Genomic DNA, 18186 nt, shown 5'->3' with positions numbered 1-18186 from the left:
TTCTTACTGGTAGCTTTGTTTCTGGGAGCCATTTTGCGATGGTTACTCTTCTTTTATGTCAATGTTCCAGTATGTTATTCGGGAGTTACCATCATCTCCAGTACCTGCATCTTGCTGCAATGCACTACTGGAAGCATGCCGTAAGTTTTCTTTTGTGCTTCTTTTATTATCTCAGATGTTTGTGGAAAATATAAGGCTTGTTCGGTTATGATTTCAAAATTGTTTTTTGGTTTTAGAACCAGATAAATAATGGGGCATGGAACAACATTTCCTTTTCATTTCTGTTGAAATGGCCAAAATGGTTCTGTTTTCTAAGAAAATGGCACAATTTTATTGTTTAATCGAATTCCAATGTTTCCAAGGAAACATTTTATCATACCATGAAACATTATGAATATTCTGAAACATTGAATTATTTCCATGATATGAGATCATTTATTTTTATTTTTTTATTATAAGAATACATTTTAAACAAATATGACCCTTGTACAACCCTTGAAAAGCAGGGAGTCTCACACAATGAGAACACCTATAAGAATGCATTTGAGAATAGAAAAAACTCTTAAAATATATTAGAAAGTTTGACAAAATGTAGAGGAGAGAGATAAAATAGAAGATAATTGGGAATTACTTATTTTTATTCTTTTTCGTTATAAATAGGTAAATTTTCTTTACAAATGTTTAATCTCTTTTTTTTTTTTTTTTCTTTTTTGAAGTCTAATTGTCAACAATCAAGTACAGCTTTTAACTCCAATGGTATATAGTGTACTATTTGCATTGACTCAAGTACTCCTCAAAATGGTGTTAACCAAATGATATCTGAGGTGTAAGGATAACTTCTTCTGAATGACCTTGCATTTATAAGGCAGTGGAGTGAACTGCAAACTAGCTGTGATTATTGTGGATGTTTATGTTTGTAGACAACAGCAAGATTTGTTAACAAATTGATTGGGAGGGATCAACATGCTGGGAGGTCCGTATCCCTACATATGATGTTCAGTGTTTGGGATAAATGTCATAGGCATAGGAAGTGGAATTCCCATGGTGGGATTGAATCAAACATATGATTTTAAGCTTCTTCATATGCTTTAACAATGCTGTCTGGATTTTTCTTCTTATTTTATAATAGTAGATTTTGTTGGTGATTTGTCTTTAGGCATGTGGGTGACTTTTCTGGCCTCCTATCTCTGAAGTTTGTATTTTCCATATGTTCTTATGCAATGCTTATGTAATAAAAAAATCGTGATTCTTGGTTTGGTTTTTTAATTGTTAAATGATATCACATAAAGTTCTTCCTGTACTTCTGATTGTTCCAGGATCTCATGGCCTGATCTAGGTGAATTTGGTACATATTGTTTCTGATACTGCATTTGGATCAGGGTTCAGTTATGTTAGCATTCTTTTAAATTGAGGGTTTTCAATTTCATAATTGAACTGTTAAATATATGGTTAGGAACTGACCGTAGCAGGAGAGTTGCAGCTATGCGTGAAGCTATATGTGAAACATTTCCAGAGCCAAATCGCCGCTTATTACAAAGGTAGTTTATTCTGTAATTTTTATTTAACTGTCTTCTTTTTCCTCAGTATACCAAAATGGTTGTGTTTATATGTTTTTTGCATTTCAGTCAACAGGCTTATGTTCTTTTTGAAAATTCATTTTTTCAAGTCCTGTATCAAGCTTGAACTTCCACTTGATGCATTATGCCTGAAAATGAACTTTCTTTTTCCATACAATTTGTAGAAGAGAGATAATTTTTGTTTGTTTTACAGTTGCTACCACTTGTCTGCTACGGTTAGGATGTTGTTAGACTATTTAAGTGCTGTTGCTTTCAGTTAGTTTGTTGTAATCAAGTTGCTCAACTTGCTGCAACTTGCAAGTTGTTTGTTAACAAGGATTAGCTGAATATAAATACTCAGCTAATTCTTATTTCTATTATTGAGAAAGGTATTATTTTTCAGGAACACTCCTCTCTCTTCCTCCCGTGTTTTCTCTCAATCTTTCTTCTATTTTCTTTCTTGATTATTACCTTGAAGCTCCCACTTCATAGTATCAGAGCCTTAGACTGACGTCAATGGCAGAAAATCAAGACCAATGCAATTCTTCATCTCTACATCGATCCTATTCTCTATTGTCAGCATTGCAGTCAGACTTTTCTACGGTTGCAAAAGCCTTCAACTTCATCCCTATCAAACTGGATAGCAACAATTATCTTTTCTGGAAGGCACATATCCTAGCAACTATCTGGGCCTTTGATCTGATTTCATTCATCAACAAATCCACACCGCTGGTGAAATATGTTTCAGATCCGGTTTCTACTGATTCAAAATGCACAGGTAATAAATCCTGAATACCTTACTTGGATTAGGTCAGATCAGCTTCTTCTTGACTGGCTATTTTCTACAATCAACGAGGAAGTTCTTGCACAGGTGATTCATTGTGAATCATCTGCTAAGGTATGGCCTGTTCTTGAGAATTTATACTCTCAGCAAACTCTTACTAAGTCATTTCAATTAAAACAGCAGTTGAGATCTGTGAAGAAGGATTCTCTCTTGGTTAATGAATATATCTTGAAGATTAAAACCATAGGACATGCTCTAGCAGCTATTGGTGAACCCCTTAGTGATAAAGATTTACTGCTAGCCATTCTAAATGGTCTAGACAGTGATTATGAAACTGTTGCAAGCCTTATCACATATCAAATGGATGACATCAACCTAGAAAAGGTTCAATACCTTATGTTAATGCATGAACAAAGGCTGGATGTTAAAAACACTTCATTGTCTTCTGTCTTAAATTTTGATACTGCATCACCGATGAATGGAAATGTTGCATCCTACTGGTCAAAGAATGGAAGAGGACCTATTCATAATCGAGGCAATTTTATTAACAGAGGAGGTGGTCCTATGAATAGAGGAGGTAGAGGACGTTGCAGATCTAACTCTAGGAGGATTTATTGTCATTTGTGTGGAAAACCTACACACTTTATTAACAAGTGTTACCATAGGTTTGACAGAAATTTTCAACGGTTTTCTAATCAGAATTTTAGAAGAACTGGTAGTCTATCTCAATCTGATCCAAGAGCATATATTACTGCACCTAGTGACTCTAATGAAGTGTTTCTGAGTGAAATAGGGTATGCTCAAGGGGCTCACTATGGTAACTTTCCTCAAGCTTCAGAAAATCAACCTTCTTCTTCTTCTCATAATGGTGATCCTTCATGGTTTGATCATGCTGCACCTGTGTTATTTTCTTCCATCAAGCCTGAAGTCTTTTCTACAAATGTTTCTTCTTTGACTCCATTGTCAAATCAGTGTAAAAGGCAGTCCTTATCTTGTCATGCACTGCCCTCAAATGAAAACTTAGCTCAAAATAAAATTGTGTCAGCAGTGGCATGCACGATTAGGACATCCTTCTTTTCTTGTATTACAGTCAGTATTGAATAAAATTTATATTCCTTGCTCTAGTTCTTTTCTTTCTTTTTGTGATTCATGTAAGGTTCGAAATTACATCAACTTCCTTTCTCTACTTTTAAAATCACAACAAAGAAACCATTGGAATTAGTTTATTCTGATCTATGGGGTCCATCTCCTATTGTCTCTACAAAAGGTTATTGTTATTATATCATTTTTGTTGATGCTTATGCTAGATACACATAGCTATATCCATTGAAACGTAAATATGATGTCTTGTCCACCTTTGTAACCTTCCACAAGTTTGCTGAATTACAATATCAATCCAAGCTTAAGGATTTGCAATTTGATAATGGTGGAGAATTTCAGGCCTTTTTACCACATTTTCGTGATCATGGTATTCAACCTCTTCTAACATGCCTACATACTCACCAACATAATGGAGTTACTGAAAGAAAGCATAGGCACATTGCTGAGATGGGTCTTACTTTATTAGCCCATGCTCATATGCTTTTAAAATTTTGGGTAGAAGCCTTTCAAATTGTTGTCTACACTATAAATATGTTACCAGCCTCTCCTCTTAACTCTGCCTCTCCATTTGAATTGCTCTATCACAAACAACCCAATTATTTGTTTCTTTAACCCTTTGGATGTGCTTGTTTTCCTTACCTTCGACCCTATAACAAGCACAAGTTTGATTTTCACTCAACCAAATGTGTGTTTCTTGGATATAGTCATGTTCAAGATGGTTATAAGTGCTTACATCCATCTGGTCGGGTTTATGTTTCTCGGGATGTTCACTTCAATCCTGATGATTTTCCTTTTCCTACTTTGTTTTCTTCTTCTTCTTGCTCCTCTCAATCTCTTCTTGCTTCTAACAATCTTTCTACTCTATTTCTTCATTCCTTTTCTTCTTCTTCCCCTCGGGTGGTAAAATCCTCTATTCCTTCCTTATCTTCTTCATTTATTGTACCTTCTTCTGACCCTTCTTTGTTGTCAACTTCTTCTCAACATCCTATATCTAATCCTTTACCTAAATCTACTTCTAATCCTGCTCCTTCTATTCATCCTATGATTACACGATGTAAATCCAAACATCTTTTGTCCTCTTCTCCTCATGCTTTAGTGAGCACTCTAGAGCCTACTTCAGTTCATCATGCTCTTTTGGATCCTCGATGGGTTAAAGCAATGCAAGAAGAATTTTCTGCCTTACAGAATAATGATACATGGGATCTTGTTCTCTTTTCTTTTGATATGAATCTTATTGGCTGTAAATGGGTATTTTGTATTAAACATAATTCTGATGGGTCAATTCTCAAGTACAAAGCTCGATTAGTAGCTAAGGGATTTCTTTAAACTCCTGGTATTGGTTATGCTGAAACTTTTAGCCCAGTTGTTAAGGCATCTACTATTCAAGTTCTGTTTTTTTTTGCTGTCACATTTGGTTGGGATATTCAACAAGTTGATGTGAATAATGCCTTCTATAATTGTGATTTAATTGAAATAGTGTTCATGTCTCAACCTGAAGGCTTTGTTAGTCCTCACTTTCCTTTTCATGTTTGTCGATTGAAGAAATTTTTGTGCGATCTTAAGCAAGTTCCTCGGGGTATGGTATACAAAACTTAGAACTGCATTACAAGGTTGGGGATTTGTGCGAGTAGTTTCTGATGCTTCTTTCTTTATTAAGAAGTCTGCTCATTATGTTTTGTTCATCCTTGTTTATGTGGATGATAGTCTTTGTCACTGGTTCCGATCCTAAAGTTTTTCAATCATTTATTCGAGATCTGGATACTCATTTTGCTCTCAAAACTCGAGGATTAGTGAATTATTTTTTGGGTCTTGAAGCTCATAGAGATAGCACTAGTTTCTATCTTACTCAATCCAAATATAAAATAGATTTGTTGAAAAATGCTGCTATGCAAGTCGTTTAAGCCTTGTTCTACACCAATCAATTTGGGGGTTTCCTTGACAAATGATGGGGAATTATTTTCTGATCCTTCTCTCTATAGAACTATTACTGGTTCTCTTCAATATCTCACACATACAATACTTGATATTGCCTTTATGATAAACAAACTAAGTCAGTTTTTATCCTCATCAAAACAACAACACTGGTTGGCTTGCAAGAGGTTACTTCTGTATCTAAAGGGCACAGTTGGATTGGGTTTATTGTTCACTCCTCCTCCTAATGATCCGTCTCTTACAATCTATACGGATGCAGATCATGTTGGTTGTAAGGTTACAAGTCTACAAGTGGCTTATGTGTTTTTCTTGGTAAAAACTTGTTAATTTGGAGTTCGAGAAAGCAGTCCATGGTTGCTAGATCTGTTGGAGAAGCTGAGTATAGAGCTATTGCACAGGGTGTCACTGAAATTTTGTAGCTAAAGTCTTTGTTTTCTGAACTAGGCTATCCATGTTCCAAAGTTCCTATTATATGGAATGATAATCTGGCAGCAAAGAGTATAGCTGAGAATCATATTTTTCATTCTCGTACTAAACATATTGAAATTGATGTTCATTTTGTTTGTGAGAAAGTTGAGAATGGTGAAGTCGAAATCAGATATGTTCCTACACTTTATCAAGTTGCTGATATCTTCACTAAGGGTTTACCTAGAGACAGATTTCTTTTCCTATGTCATAAGCTTGTTCTTAAGCTATCTCCTATATCTTTTGGTTTTGCTGCTACTCCAGACAAGTTACAGCACAAGACTTCTTTCTCTACAGAGTCTGCTTTGCGGGGGAATATAGAAGAGAGAATTTTTGTTTGTTTTACAGTTGCTACCACTTGTTTGCTATGGTTAGGATGTTGTTAGACTATTTAAATGCTGTTGCTTTCGGTTTATTTGTTGTAATCAAGTTGCTCAACTTGCAAGTTGTTTGTTAAGAAGGATTAGCTGAATATAAATACTCAGCTAATTCTTATTTCTATTATTGAGAATGGCAATATTTTTCAGGAACACTCCTCTCTCTTCCTCTGGTGTTTTCTCTCAATCTTTCTATATTACTACCTTGAAGCTCTCGCTTCACAATTGACATATACTGGAACAACAGAAATTACTAGGTGACCTTATGTTTCATTTTTTCTTAAATGAAAATATTTTATTAGTTCTAGCTCAATTTGAAACCTAAGATTTGAACTAGAGAAGGAAATGATCAGGGGATAGTTTTCCTGTGTAAGATGTTTAGATTTCAAGAAAAATTCCTTTCCAACTGTGGTTGACAGTTTGCCTACATTTTTTACATAAATTTGCTGGACAGAATCTTGTTTTAGCTCTTGCTAGTGTCTTCTCCTGATAAGAAGGAATGTCAAGCAGCTCTAGAAGTGGTCAATATTCATTTCAGAAATACATTATTCCAAGAGAGTAACAAAGTTTTACGCATATCCATTTCTTTTCCCTTAGGTTATGATGGATATGCCTTATGTTTCATCCAAAATATTGTTTTGTCAGTTGTTTGGTTTTTATCTCATTTCCGTGTTTCTTGATTGAAATATGTTCTCTCTTTTCAGGAGGTGTGTTTTATGTATATTCTACTTAGTGGTATTATTTTGTAGTTTTCCATTGCTTAATTATGCTTTCATGCTTCTATTAGAATTATTAGTATAATTAGATATATTGCATATTGTTGTATGAGTTTTATTTATTTATTTGTTATAACTATGTGTAATTAGGCTAAGCTCATAGACTAAGCCCGTAGGTTATTAGGCCCCTTGTGCCTATTATAAATAACATACTAAGAGACTAATCTCTTGGGTTTTTTTCTTGTAATTGTTTTCTCACATGGTATCAGAGCCACCAGTGAGAAAAACCCTAGCCACCACTGTATATCTTTTTCTAGCGGCCTAAAAACCTAGTTTTTTTTCTTCATCGTCACTGTTCATGCCGAAAAAAAAAAAAAAAAAAACCTAGTTTTCTTTCTATTCATCATTGTTCACGCCGAACATCACTGTCCAACCATCTTTTGCTGGAATCGACCCCACTCTAGGGTTCGCCACCTTCAAGCCGAGTTGCCGCTGGAAAATCGCAGCCATCGGAGCTCCCATGTGCCGTCGCCACGTGCAGTCGTCCGCCCCCACGCGCCAGTACGTGAAGGCGCGTCTGCCAGCCGTTTTCTCCTGGCTTCTCCATATCAGCTCGCCTCCCTGCCCTAGGCCTATTCCCGGTGTCAAATCCTTGTTATGTCTAACCTCAATGATGCAATTTCTGTTGATGCTACTCCCGCAACCGCAACTGTTGTCCCTGCTGCCTCTCAGTCCTTTACTGTCTCTAATATTGGAACAACCAATATTACCACTATCAAGTTGATAGGGTCTGCCAATTATCTCTCATGGACAACCTCTGTCAAAATGTGGTTCAAAGGGCACGGCTAAGCCGATCAACTTGCCACAAAGGCTGAAAGTGTGCCGGAAGCCAATCGGGCTAGATGGGAACAAGTTGATGCCCAGTTATGCAGTCTCCTATGGCAGTCCATTGATCCATCCATCATGCAGCTCTTTCGGCCATTTGAAACTTGTGTTGACGTGTGGAAGGAAGCTTAAGAATGTTATACGAATGATATCCAACGTTTGTACACTATGATCTCTAATATCAAGAATCTGACGCAAGAGTCGTCCATGGAATCTTATTTGGGACAGGTTTGGGCTCTCATGCAAAAATTTGATGCTCTTCTCCCCATTACTACGACCAAGACTGAACAGGTTGCTCAAAGAGAGAAGTTTTTTATGGTTATTGCTCTTTCCGGTCTAAAATCAGAATTTGACGCCATCAGGCATCAAATCTTGACTAGCTCCACTAATCTTACTATGAAGGACTCTTTTAAAAGGTTGTTGAACATGACTGGTGCACATGGTATGTCCTTTTCTTCTCATGTTGTTCCTCCAGCTGAATCTTTAGCCCTTGTGTCTCAAGTTTCTCACTCAGGAGGAAATAGAGGCCGTAATAATAATCGAACACGTCCACAGTGTACCTTTTGTAAGAAATTAGGTCATCTCGAGGATAGGTGTTGGAAGAAACATGGTCGGCCCGCTGCTCTGCCTACATCATCTACCAGTGTAGCTCATGCATTCTAGAGTGATCCTAGTTCTGTCCAATCTGCACCGGGTTCACAGTTGATACCTATGTCTGTAGCTGAGTATGACGTCTTTTTGAAGTTTCAGGCCACCCAGCAGTCTCATCCTGTTAATCTCGTTGCTTGCGTTGCTAAAAGCCCATCTCTTGGTCCTTGGATTATAGATTCTGGCGCCACTGATCATATGTGTGGTAATGAACTTTTTTTCTCTTCACTTATTCTGATACCTTGCCTATAGTTACTCTAGCTGATGACACCAAAACTACAGTTAAAGGGATAGGCCAAACCACACCCACTTCATCTTTATCTTTAAATTCGGTTTTATATGTCCTTGGCAGTCCTTTCAATTTGATTTCAGTTAGCCATCTTACTAAAACCCTTAACTGCTCTGTCACTTTCACTTCTACCTCTGTTTGTGTACAGGACCAGCGTATGGGGCGGACGATTGGCGTTGGGCGTGAGTCATAGGGTCACTATCATCTTGCTGTGCCGATGGCTAGCACGAGTGCTACTTTCCCAGATCTTCTCCACTCTCGTCTTGGTCATCCCAGCCTCTCCAAATTGAAGAAATTAGTTCCTAGTTTGTCATCGTTGTCTATTTTTGATTGTGAGTCATGTCAGCGTGGTAAACACGCACGTAGTGCTTTTTCTAGTTGTATCAATAATAAGGCTGAGGCTCCGTTTTCTCTTGTGCACTCTGATGTATGGGGGTCCAGTCGTGTCAATTCTACTATTGGTTTCTCATATTTTGATACTTTCATTGATGACTTTTCTCGCTGCACTTGATTGTTTCTCATGAAGAGTCGGTCTTAGTTGTTTTCTGTCTTTCAGACATTCACTGCTGAAATAAAAACACAGTTTGAAGTTTCTATACGTGCTTTACGTAGTGATAATGCCCCTGAGTACTTTTCTTCTCAATTTACTACTTTTATGACTACTCGTGGCATTCTGCATCAATCTTCTTGTCCTTATACACCTTAACAAAATGGTATTGCCGAGCGAAAAAATTGCCATCTCATTGAAACTGCACGAACACTACTTTTACATGCCAATCTTCCCACCAAATTCTGGGGAGATGCTGTTCTTACTGCGTGTTATCTGATCAATCGCATGCCATCTTCAGTGTTAAAGGATAACATTCATCACACTCTTTTGTTCCCCTCCCAGCCCCTTTATTCTGTTCCCCTTTGTGTATTTGGATGTATCTGTTTTGTACATTCATTTTCATCGGGACAGGATAAACTTGCTGCCAAATCCCTCAAGTTTATTTTCCTCGGTTACTCTCGGTTGTAGAAAGGCTATAAGTGTTACTCTCCTGAGTTGAACCGCTATCTTATGTCTGCTGATGTCATATTCTTTGAACAATAGTCTTTCTTCTCTGTTGTTCAGCCTGATTCACGGCGTCTTGACCAAGTATTGCCTATTCCTTCTCTTTCGTTGCCCTTATCAGATTCATCTATCTCCTCCTCGGTGGACCCTTCACTTCCATCTTCCGGTCCACACTCCCCGACTCCTCCACTTCTTACTTATCATTGTCGTCCTCATCCTACTCTTGGCACCGACATTCCTCTTGACTGCGACTCTCCTGACTCGCTCTCTTCGTCAGTGGTCACTCCTGCCATGGATTCTTAGCCCGACAACCTTCCTATTGCACTCAACAAAGGTACACGGTCTACTCGCAATGCACATCCTCTTTATAATTTTTTGTGTTATGACCGTTTGTCACCTGCTTATAGTGCTTTTGTTTCGAGCCTTTCTTTTATTTCTATTCCTAAAACCACTGGTGAAGCCATGTCCCATCCTGGTTGGCACCAGGCTATGTTAGATGAGATGGGTGCTTTGAATTCTACTGGCACTTGGGATTTGGTGCCTTTGCCACCAGGAAAGACTCATGTTGGTTGTCGATGGGTGTTCACCCCTAAAGTGGGCCCCGATGGACAGGTGGAACGTCTTAAAGCCTGCTTGGTTGCCAAAGGCTTTACACAGATCTATGGGCTAGATTACAGTGATACCTTCTCTCCAGTTGCTAAAATGGCCTCTGTTCGCCTATTTCTCTCTATGGCTGCCACGTGTCATTGGCCGCTCTATCAATTGGACATTAAGAATGCATTTCTTCACGGTGATTTGCAAAAGGAGGTTTATATGGAGCAACCACTTGGTTTTGTTGCTCAGGGGGAGTCCAATGTAGTCTGCAAAATCAAGAAGTCTCTCTATGGCCTAAAACAATCTCCACGAGCGTGGTTCGGCAGGTTCAACATTGTGGTTCAAGCTTTTGGTCTCACTCGAAGCGAAGCTAATCATTCAGTTTTCTATTGATATTCTTCTTCTTTATGTATCTACCTCGTTGTTTATGTAGATGACATTGTCATCACAAGGAACGATCAGGTTGGTATACAAAATCTGAAGAACATCTCCATCAGCACTTTTAGACTAAAGACCTAGGCAAACTCCGATATTTCTTGGGTATTGAAGTTGCTCAATCAAGAGATGGGATCTCAATCTCTCAGAGGAAGTATGCACTTGACATCTTAGAAGAAACTGGTATGGTGAACTACAAACCGATTGACACCCCAATGGACCCAAATGTCAAACTCTTGCTGGGACAGGTGGAGTCTTACTTAGATCCTGGAAGGTATAGAAGATTGGTAGGCAAATTGAACTATCTCACAGTCACTCGTCCCGACATTGCTTTTGCTGTGAGTATGGTAAGTCAGTTTCTCAATTCTCCATGTGATTCTCATTGGGATGCTGTTATCCGGATTCTGAGATATATCAAACGAGCACCGGGTAAATGGCTACTCTATGAGGATAAGGGGCACACAGATATTTGTTGTTATGCAGATGTAGATTGGGCTGGCTCTCCTTCTGATCGTCAGTCAACCTCTAGATATTGTGTTCTTGTGGGAGGAAATCTGATTTCTTGGAAAAGTAAGAAACAGAATGTAGTAGCTAGATCCAGTGCAGAGGCAGAGTATCGAGTTATGGATAATGCAACTTGTGAGCTCATCTGGCTTAAACAACTCTCGGAGGAACTCAAGTTTTGTGAAGTGTCCCCTATGAAGCTTGTTTGTGATAATCAGGCTGCCTTACACATTGCTTCTAATCCAATGTTCCATGAGCGGACTAAGCATATTGAAATCGACTGTCACTTTATTAGAGAAAAGCTGATTAAAGATGTTATTGTTACAGAATTTGTTAACTCCAGTGATCAACTTGCCGATGTCTTCACCAAGTCTCTAAACGGTCATCGAATAGAATATATCTGTAACAAGCTTGGTGCATATGATATCTATGCTCCAGCTTGAGGGGGAGTTTTAGAATTATTAGTATAATTAGATATATTGCATATTATTGTATGAGTTTTATTTATTTATTTGTTATAACTATGTGTAATTTGGCTAAGCCCATAGACTAAGCCCGTAGGTTATTAGGTCTGTTGTGCCTATTATAAATAATACACTAAGAGACTAATCTCTTGGGTTTTTCTCTCATAATTGTTTTCTCACAGCTTCCATGAATGATTTTGTAGTTATTGTTGCTGCTGTTAATTAATTTATTGAGTTTTCTATGATAAATTAAATTTATGTTAAGAACTTTTCTTATGCTCATAAAATTATAGTTATCACTTCATCATATACTAATGTAGGCATCTAGGGAGTTGGGTGTCATTTCATCTGTTTCTCCCCTTATGTTATGGTTCTGTGTGATCTGCCTTTATTTAATTGCTTTGTTACCTAGTTGCATTGGATGCTAACCTGACTCTTTGTCTCCTTGTTTTTAGAATTCTTATGATGATGCAAAAAGTGGCTTCTCACAAGAATGAGAATCGAATGAGCTCTTCAGCTGTAGCAGCTTGCATGGCACCATTACTTCTTCGTCCCCTTCTGGCTGGTGACTGCGAACTTGAAAATGACTTTGATGTGGGCGGTGATGGTTCTGTTCAACTTTTGCAAGCAGCTGCTGCAGCTAACCATGCTCAAGCCATTTGTATAACTCTGCTAGAGGAGTACGACAGTATATTTGGGGTATGCCTTGACTGCTGTTCTTTAATATATAAGCTCTTTCACAGAGCCAGGATATACATGCATCTATATATAATCTAGTGATTTTGGCTTTATGATTATCGAATTTCTATAAGCATCCAAGGGTTGTCCAATCACCACTCTGACCACTGCTTGACAAATTATTCCTTTTCACAAAAAACCTCTTGGTCCATATCTGCAACAAGTTACTTTTTTAAACCTTAGGATTTATACTCATCAATTGCTTCTTTTAACCAAGGGCAAAAAATTATTCCACTCTTGGTGGCATTTACCCATAAAAGCCTCTCTCATAATAAAGTGCTCTGAAGCTACTCTATGCCCTGTTGAATTTAAGTTGGAAGGCCTGATAGCCTCCTTTAATAAATCCCAAGCACTTAGAAGTTATTTCTCCCAACTAGCCAACATTCTCTTTCTTTTTGAGCTTGAAGTTCCTAATCAACATGTTATAAAAGAAGATTCCAATAGTGACCTTAAGTATGTCAAAGAAAGAAGGCCTCGCCCCCTAGCATGACTAACAAGCTAGCTCTCTATCCCATCATGTCACCAACCACAATCAACTCACTCTTTCACCTGAAGATCAGAAATTGCTGTAAATGAAAAAAAAAAAGAAAAAGAAAAAGAAAAAGAAAAAGAACTCAATTCAGACATGTTCAACAGGACCTCGCATAAAGTAATGGTATTATCAAAACACACATGCAAGGTTACCGAAAATGGGGGATTGGTTCTAGCACAAAACCCTGCTCAATTTGTTGCCTTTCATGTGTTTTAGCAGTAAAACTCAGGATTCAATATTGCAAAATCACTCTATCTGCATATTGTGTACATTTAATTAAGAAGGCATTTTACTGATTTAGACTTTTCTTTTGATAGTTAACTTAAAGGGCCTAAGCTAGGATCACTTTTTGTGGGGATACAGCCTAAGCATTTTGGTTTCTTTGTTTATTTAGATGCCACATACCAACACACCAGGAACAAGCCGATGATCTACATTTGACAAGCATTATTTAGTTAAGGCTGATATGTTTTAGGAAGTCATGGAAGTTCTTTGTTTTTTCTTTCATGAAAGCTCATGTAGCTTAAGAAGTATAAAATCTGATGTGGGATCTTGCGAGTGATGTTGCTGTGTGTTAAAATTTTACTGCTACCAAAAGAAATCAAAAAGAAAAATTTTCTTTGCTTCTCATGAATTGTCAACTTACTAATCTGATTGTTGAATATGTAGAAAAGTATATATATAAAGTAAACCTAGCGTGAGATCCCCATGGAGGTGTTCAAGGTGGTCTTCCATGCTTTTGTATATTGTTGGCTTAAGGAGGTTGAGATTGGAAAAGATATTGTTGTCAATAATTTGAAAAAGAATCATTGGTTAAGAATTCTTTCGGTTGTGTGCAAGTTTAATATTCCCAGGGTACCAATCAAAGAAAGATTTAGTGGTGGGTGAAGGCTGCAGTGTGAAGGCTCCAGCCTTCAAAAATTTGTTAAACCCTTCATCAAGTATTGGATCTTGAGTACCCAATTCAACAGGCATTAATCCAATTACTTGGATTTGGATATGTCACTCTACTGTCTCCACCTGGCTTTATTGTTTTTGGTACTTCCTCTAGCCATTGCTTGTCTTTGTCCCTTGGTACTTTCAATGTGGACAGAATCACACCAGGTTCTCACTTGTGTAACAAAATTTCAAAAATATTAGATATAGGCACAATAAGGCGAGTTTGGTTGCAATGCTAAAGTTGCTTCCTTGTGACTGGAAGGCTCCAACCCTAGCAAAGTTGGGAACCTCATGCATGAAGGACGCCCTTTTTTAATGAGAGAGAGAGAAATTTCATATGCTATCTTTTTTTACTGAGGATCACGTTGTGATGTGTAGAATTTTGTTTGAACAATACTGTCAGTTCTTTTGTATGCTTATTATTATTACCTCTAGTATATTGGTTTCTACTTTTGTGCCTCCTGCTCATTCTATTCTAATAAAAGGAATATAGCTTGCTCTGTAGGAATCCTGAAGTTTCCTCCTTGTTTTTTGGCCTTTTTATAGTTTTTAGTCTGGTTAGTAAGCATGATTTGTTTGCAGGAAAATGCCATGTCAACTGAACTATACTCTGACTCAGAAGAAACTGGAACTGATAGTGAGGAGTTGTCTGATGACTATGATGAGGATGATGAGATTGAAGATGATGGAGATGAAGATGGAACAGAGGGTTCTGATGCAGAGTTAGATGAAGACTCTGAACATGCATCAGATGAAGCTCAGAATAAGACCGGCAAAACTGGAGATGAAGAACTTTATAATGATAAGGCTAGTTCCTCCGCTTCTTAACATGCACATTTACATGTGTACACATCAAAATGATAGTAAAGTTGAGCAACTTAACATTCTTCTGTTGCCCTAGTTCATTGAACAACTATGCCACCTCACTTGCCCCGTGCTATTTTGTTCCTGTTGCCATAAAATTTATGTACTGCTTATGGTGGTTCAAACATCTCCCCCCCCCCCCCCCCTCCCCCAAGGAGTCTAGAATAAAATTTACCAAGTTGCAGAGAGAACCCTGATAGAAGAAAGGTAAAATAGATTTGAAACACAGCCTAAAGTGACTGGTTCTTCAGCCAAACAGGGCTCGGCATCTGTTAAGCATCCAGGAACGAGGAAGATAATTCTTCTGATAGTAAAACTGCCCACCCTAGGGAAAACATTACAACTGTTTAAATAGTCCTCCTAACTTAACCCACAAGGATTAGGGTTTAGTTTCCTAGTTCTGTTGGGCCAGACACCTTCAACTCCTCCTAGGCCCATGAGGAAAACATGGGCTTTAAGATAAGACTCTAAAAACCATAACAGCATAGTCTGAACCCAAATAAAAATAACATGATTAGAAAGCTACGAAAATAATAAAATATGCAAAAATACAAAAATAAACCTGCTAATATAATTTTTTTTATTGCTCCTGCATCAATTAAACAGTTGGATATTGGTGCTCCTATGTTAAATCATTGGACAGGCCTATTTCCACTGGCTTCTCCAAGATTAAAAAAGATGTGAAATGACGAAACCATCCCTTAAGGTCTAATTGTGCTCTTACTTTGGAGGCATTTTTGTCCTTTAATATAATTTGGCCTTACAAAAGCTGGGGCTGTACTGGTGAGAGGGCTATTCTCATCTGCTCATGTGGACAAGTCTTTATTTAATGTGTCCATATTTTGGAAGAACCTCTTCTAGTTGTGCCTCTGACACTGGTTTCTTGACTTTCTTTTGCTCTCCTCTGTTTTGATTCTCATAGCGACTTTGACAGATTTTTCCTTTATCCTATGTGATTGCTTTGCTGTATAGTCCTTTATGTGATTAGGGTTAATGTGCCATTCATATGGTTCATGTTGAATTCATTTTCTGAGATATGTGTAATACAGAGATCTGATGGACCTAGCTTGGATTCCGAGTCCAATGAATCAAATGATCAACATAAAGTCAATCAGAAGTCGTCATCAAGCTCTCATCAAAGTTCCTCGGTCCAACATGATAATGTACAAATTAGTGAGGCTTTACCAGATCAAAGTTACAATGGTTCAGCAATGCAGGCTAATGAGTCTGCTAAAGCATTAGGAGATGATCCTGCAGAGCCAGGCTTGATACATGATTTAACTGATGAGAGTTCATCTTCACATATTCAGAAGTCTACAGCTATATCAGATGAAGCAGCTCATGGTGGACGGCGTACTGCTGCTGTATGGGGGCGTGCCCCTGTGAGTACAAATTTGATTCAAGCCATGCTTTCTGCTCTTTTCTTTTAGTAACTGCCTTCTGTGACTATTATCACAGGGAATATACCTCTTAACATAACTTTTGGTTTCCTTTATTTGTTATATCGAGCTCTGTGAACTTTACCAGGTGTAAAATTTATTCTTGCTGGAAGAGCCTATCAATTTCTCCACATTATTAACTAAGAAGATTATGTTTTTCCCAATTTAACTTTCTAATTTGTTGGTATTTCAACTTTCATATGCATGTTCAGGCAAAGAAGAACCTTTCAATGGAAACTATTGAATTTTCCTGTGAAGATGAGTAAGTGATTCATCAATCCATCCATTTAAACGTCGCAAGCAAAACTAGTTAGTGTTTATTAAAAGTTGTTTTTGCTACTAATTTTTTCTAGTTGTTATTATTAGGATAATTGTCTCACCAATATTTTTGTTTAATTGATTATTAGAGAGGCTAGTCAAATTGTGGTATGTATGCCTCAGATATGGCTGAAATTTGAAGCTGTGCTTCTATAATACACTATTTTGTAATCAAGTGGCCTCCTATAATTTTGTTCTTGAGAGAAACCTTTTCATGAACTTCATGAGTTGAATCTAATGATCTATTATCATAAAATGCCACTACTAGTCATATTCTACATACTTTTTTATTCTTAACTATTTTCCTTGAATTTAGTGATGAGTCAATAATTATTGTACACATCTTAATCTGATTGTTGTAGCTTGCTCTAAAATGACTTCAGCAAATGCAATACAAAAAACTTGTTTGATGTTAAAGCATTCAACCTTTACTAACTTTGAATTGTTCAATCTGTCAATTTTTTTACCGACAGGGCTGAGATTGAGAGGCTTGAGGCAACCAAAATTGATTTGCAAAATCAAGTTGAGGAAGAGGTAGGAGCTTTATTTTCTTATTGGTAAAAATTATGCTTCTGTTAAATTTACTGGATATTGCTTAATGTTTTTTCCCCTTCCATTTCCTTTCGTTGTAGGCTAAAGGAAATGCAGTTCTACAAGCAAGTCTGGAGAGCAAAAAGAATGCTTTGCTTGAGCATCGTCTAGCTCTTGAGCAAGATGTATTTGCTACTTTTGATCTTTACATTCTTGTTGAACCTCCATCCCCCCCCCCCCCCCTTCCCCCAGTGCAGTCTTTATAATGCTCCGTTTTCTGTTCTCTTAAAATTTTGGTCATACTTGGCTCTGAAATGTGTTCATACTTTATGGAGAATTATTGTTGGTATCTGCTTATACAATCTTCCTTTTTGGTATTGCATTTTTTGAGACTTTTTCAGGAGGAAGCTTGGTGTAGAACCAAAGATGAAAGAAAAAAGGAGGAAGAAGAAGAAGAAGAGAGAGAGGGAGAGAAAAAATTGTAATAGATGGGATTATATAGAGATTAGGATAATTTAACTTAATTAAATAGAGATTAGAAATAATTGTAACTTAACTTTAGGTTAATTTATGTCGTTAGTAATGGAGGGGGTGGTGTGGTCATTTCGAGAAAGTTTAGGGGCTGCTTTGATGAAAAATGAAATACATGGGGTGTCTAGGTCAAAGGTCCAAAGTATAGGGGGTGTATGGTTAATTTCCTTTTAGTAATGGAGGAGGTATCGTGGCTGTTTTGGAAAAATTCCAAATTTTATAAATTTCCAAATTTCCAAACTATGGAAATATTATAAATTTCCATAGTTTCCAACCCTTCCATCTCCTTCAGTAACTCCAATGTCTGACTGCTGGTTGGCCTCATCAGAAAACTACCATGTTTAGTGGTGCTTGCTCATTTTTCTGCATGAATGTCTTTAATTGGTGTTGCTTCCTCTTCCAAGTGTTACTTTCCAAGTTATCTAGGCAGTTGTGGGTATTTCTCTTCCATTTCTTCTTGTAGCCCCCAAGTAGCTGTCAGGACCCTAGT

At 37.6% G+C, this 18186-nt stretch overlaps 1 protein-coding gene across 6 annotated transcripts in view; it reads left to right on the top strand.

Annotated features, from left to right (window-relative positions):
• The window catches only part of LOC127800227 (rho GTPase-activating protein REN1), a 76225-nt gene that overhangs the window by 36923 nt on the left and 21116 nt on the right, over positions 1-18186 (top strand). For 5 of the 6 annotated variants that reach the window (XM_052334722.1, XM_052334720.1, XM_052334721.1 and 2 more), the window contains 8 exons: positions 71-140; positions 1454-1538; positions 12260-12503; positions 14596-14820; positions 15927-16259; positions 16529-16578; positions 17108-17168; positions 17267-17350. In XM_052334722.1, coding sequence (XP_052190682.1) covers positions 71-140; positions 1454-1538; positions 12260-12503; positions 14596-14820; positions 15927-16259; positions 16529-16578; positions 17108-17168; positions 17267-17350 — 1152 coding nt within the window. The remainder of the gene's footprint in view (positions 1-70; positions 141-1453; positions 1539-12259; positions 12504-14595; positions 14821-15926; positions 16260-16528; positions 16579-17107; positions 17169-17266; positions 17351-18186) is intronic. The other variant, XM_052334723.1, reaches the window with a different exon arrangement.

This window comes from Diospyros lotus, chromosome 4 (assembly GCF_014633365.1).
Source record: "Diospyros lotus cultivar Yz01 chromosome 4, ASM1463336v1, whole genome shotgun sequence".
NCBI classification, from domain to species: Eukaryota; Viridiplantae; Streptophyta; class Magnoliopsida; order Ericales; family Ebenaceae; genus Diospyros; species Diospyros lotus.
This window is presented reverse-complemented; position numbering and strand designations above follow the sequence as displayed.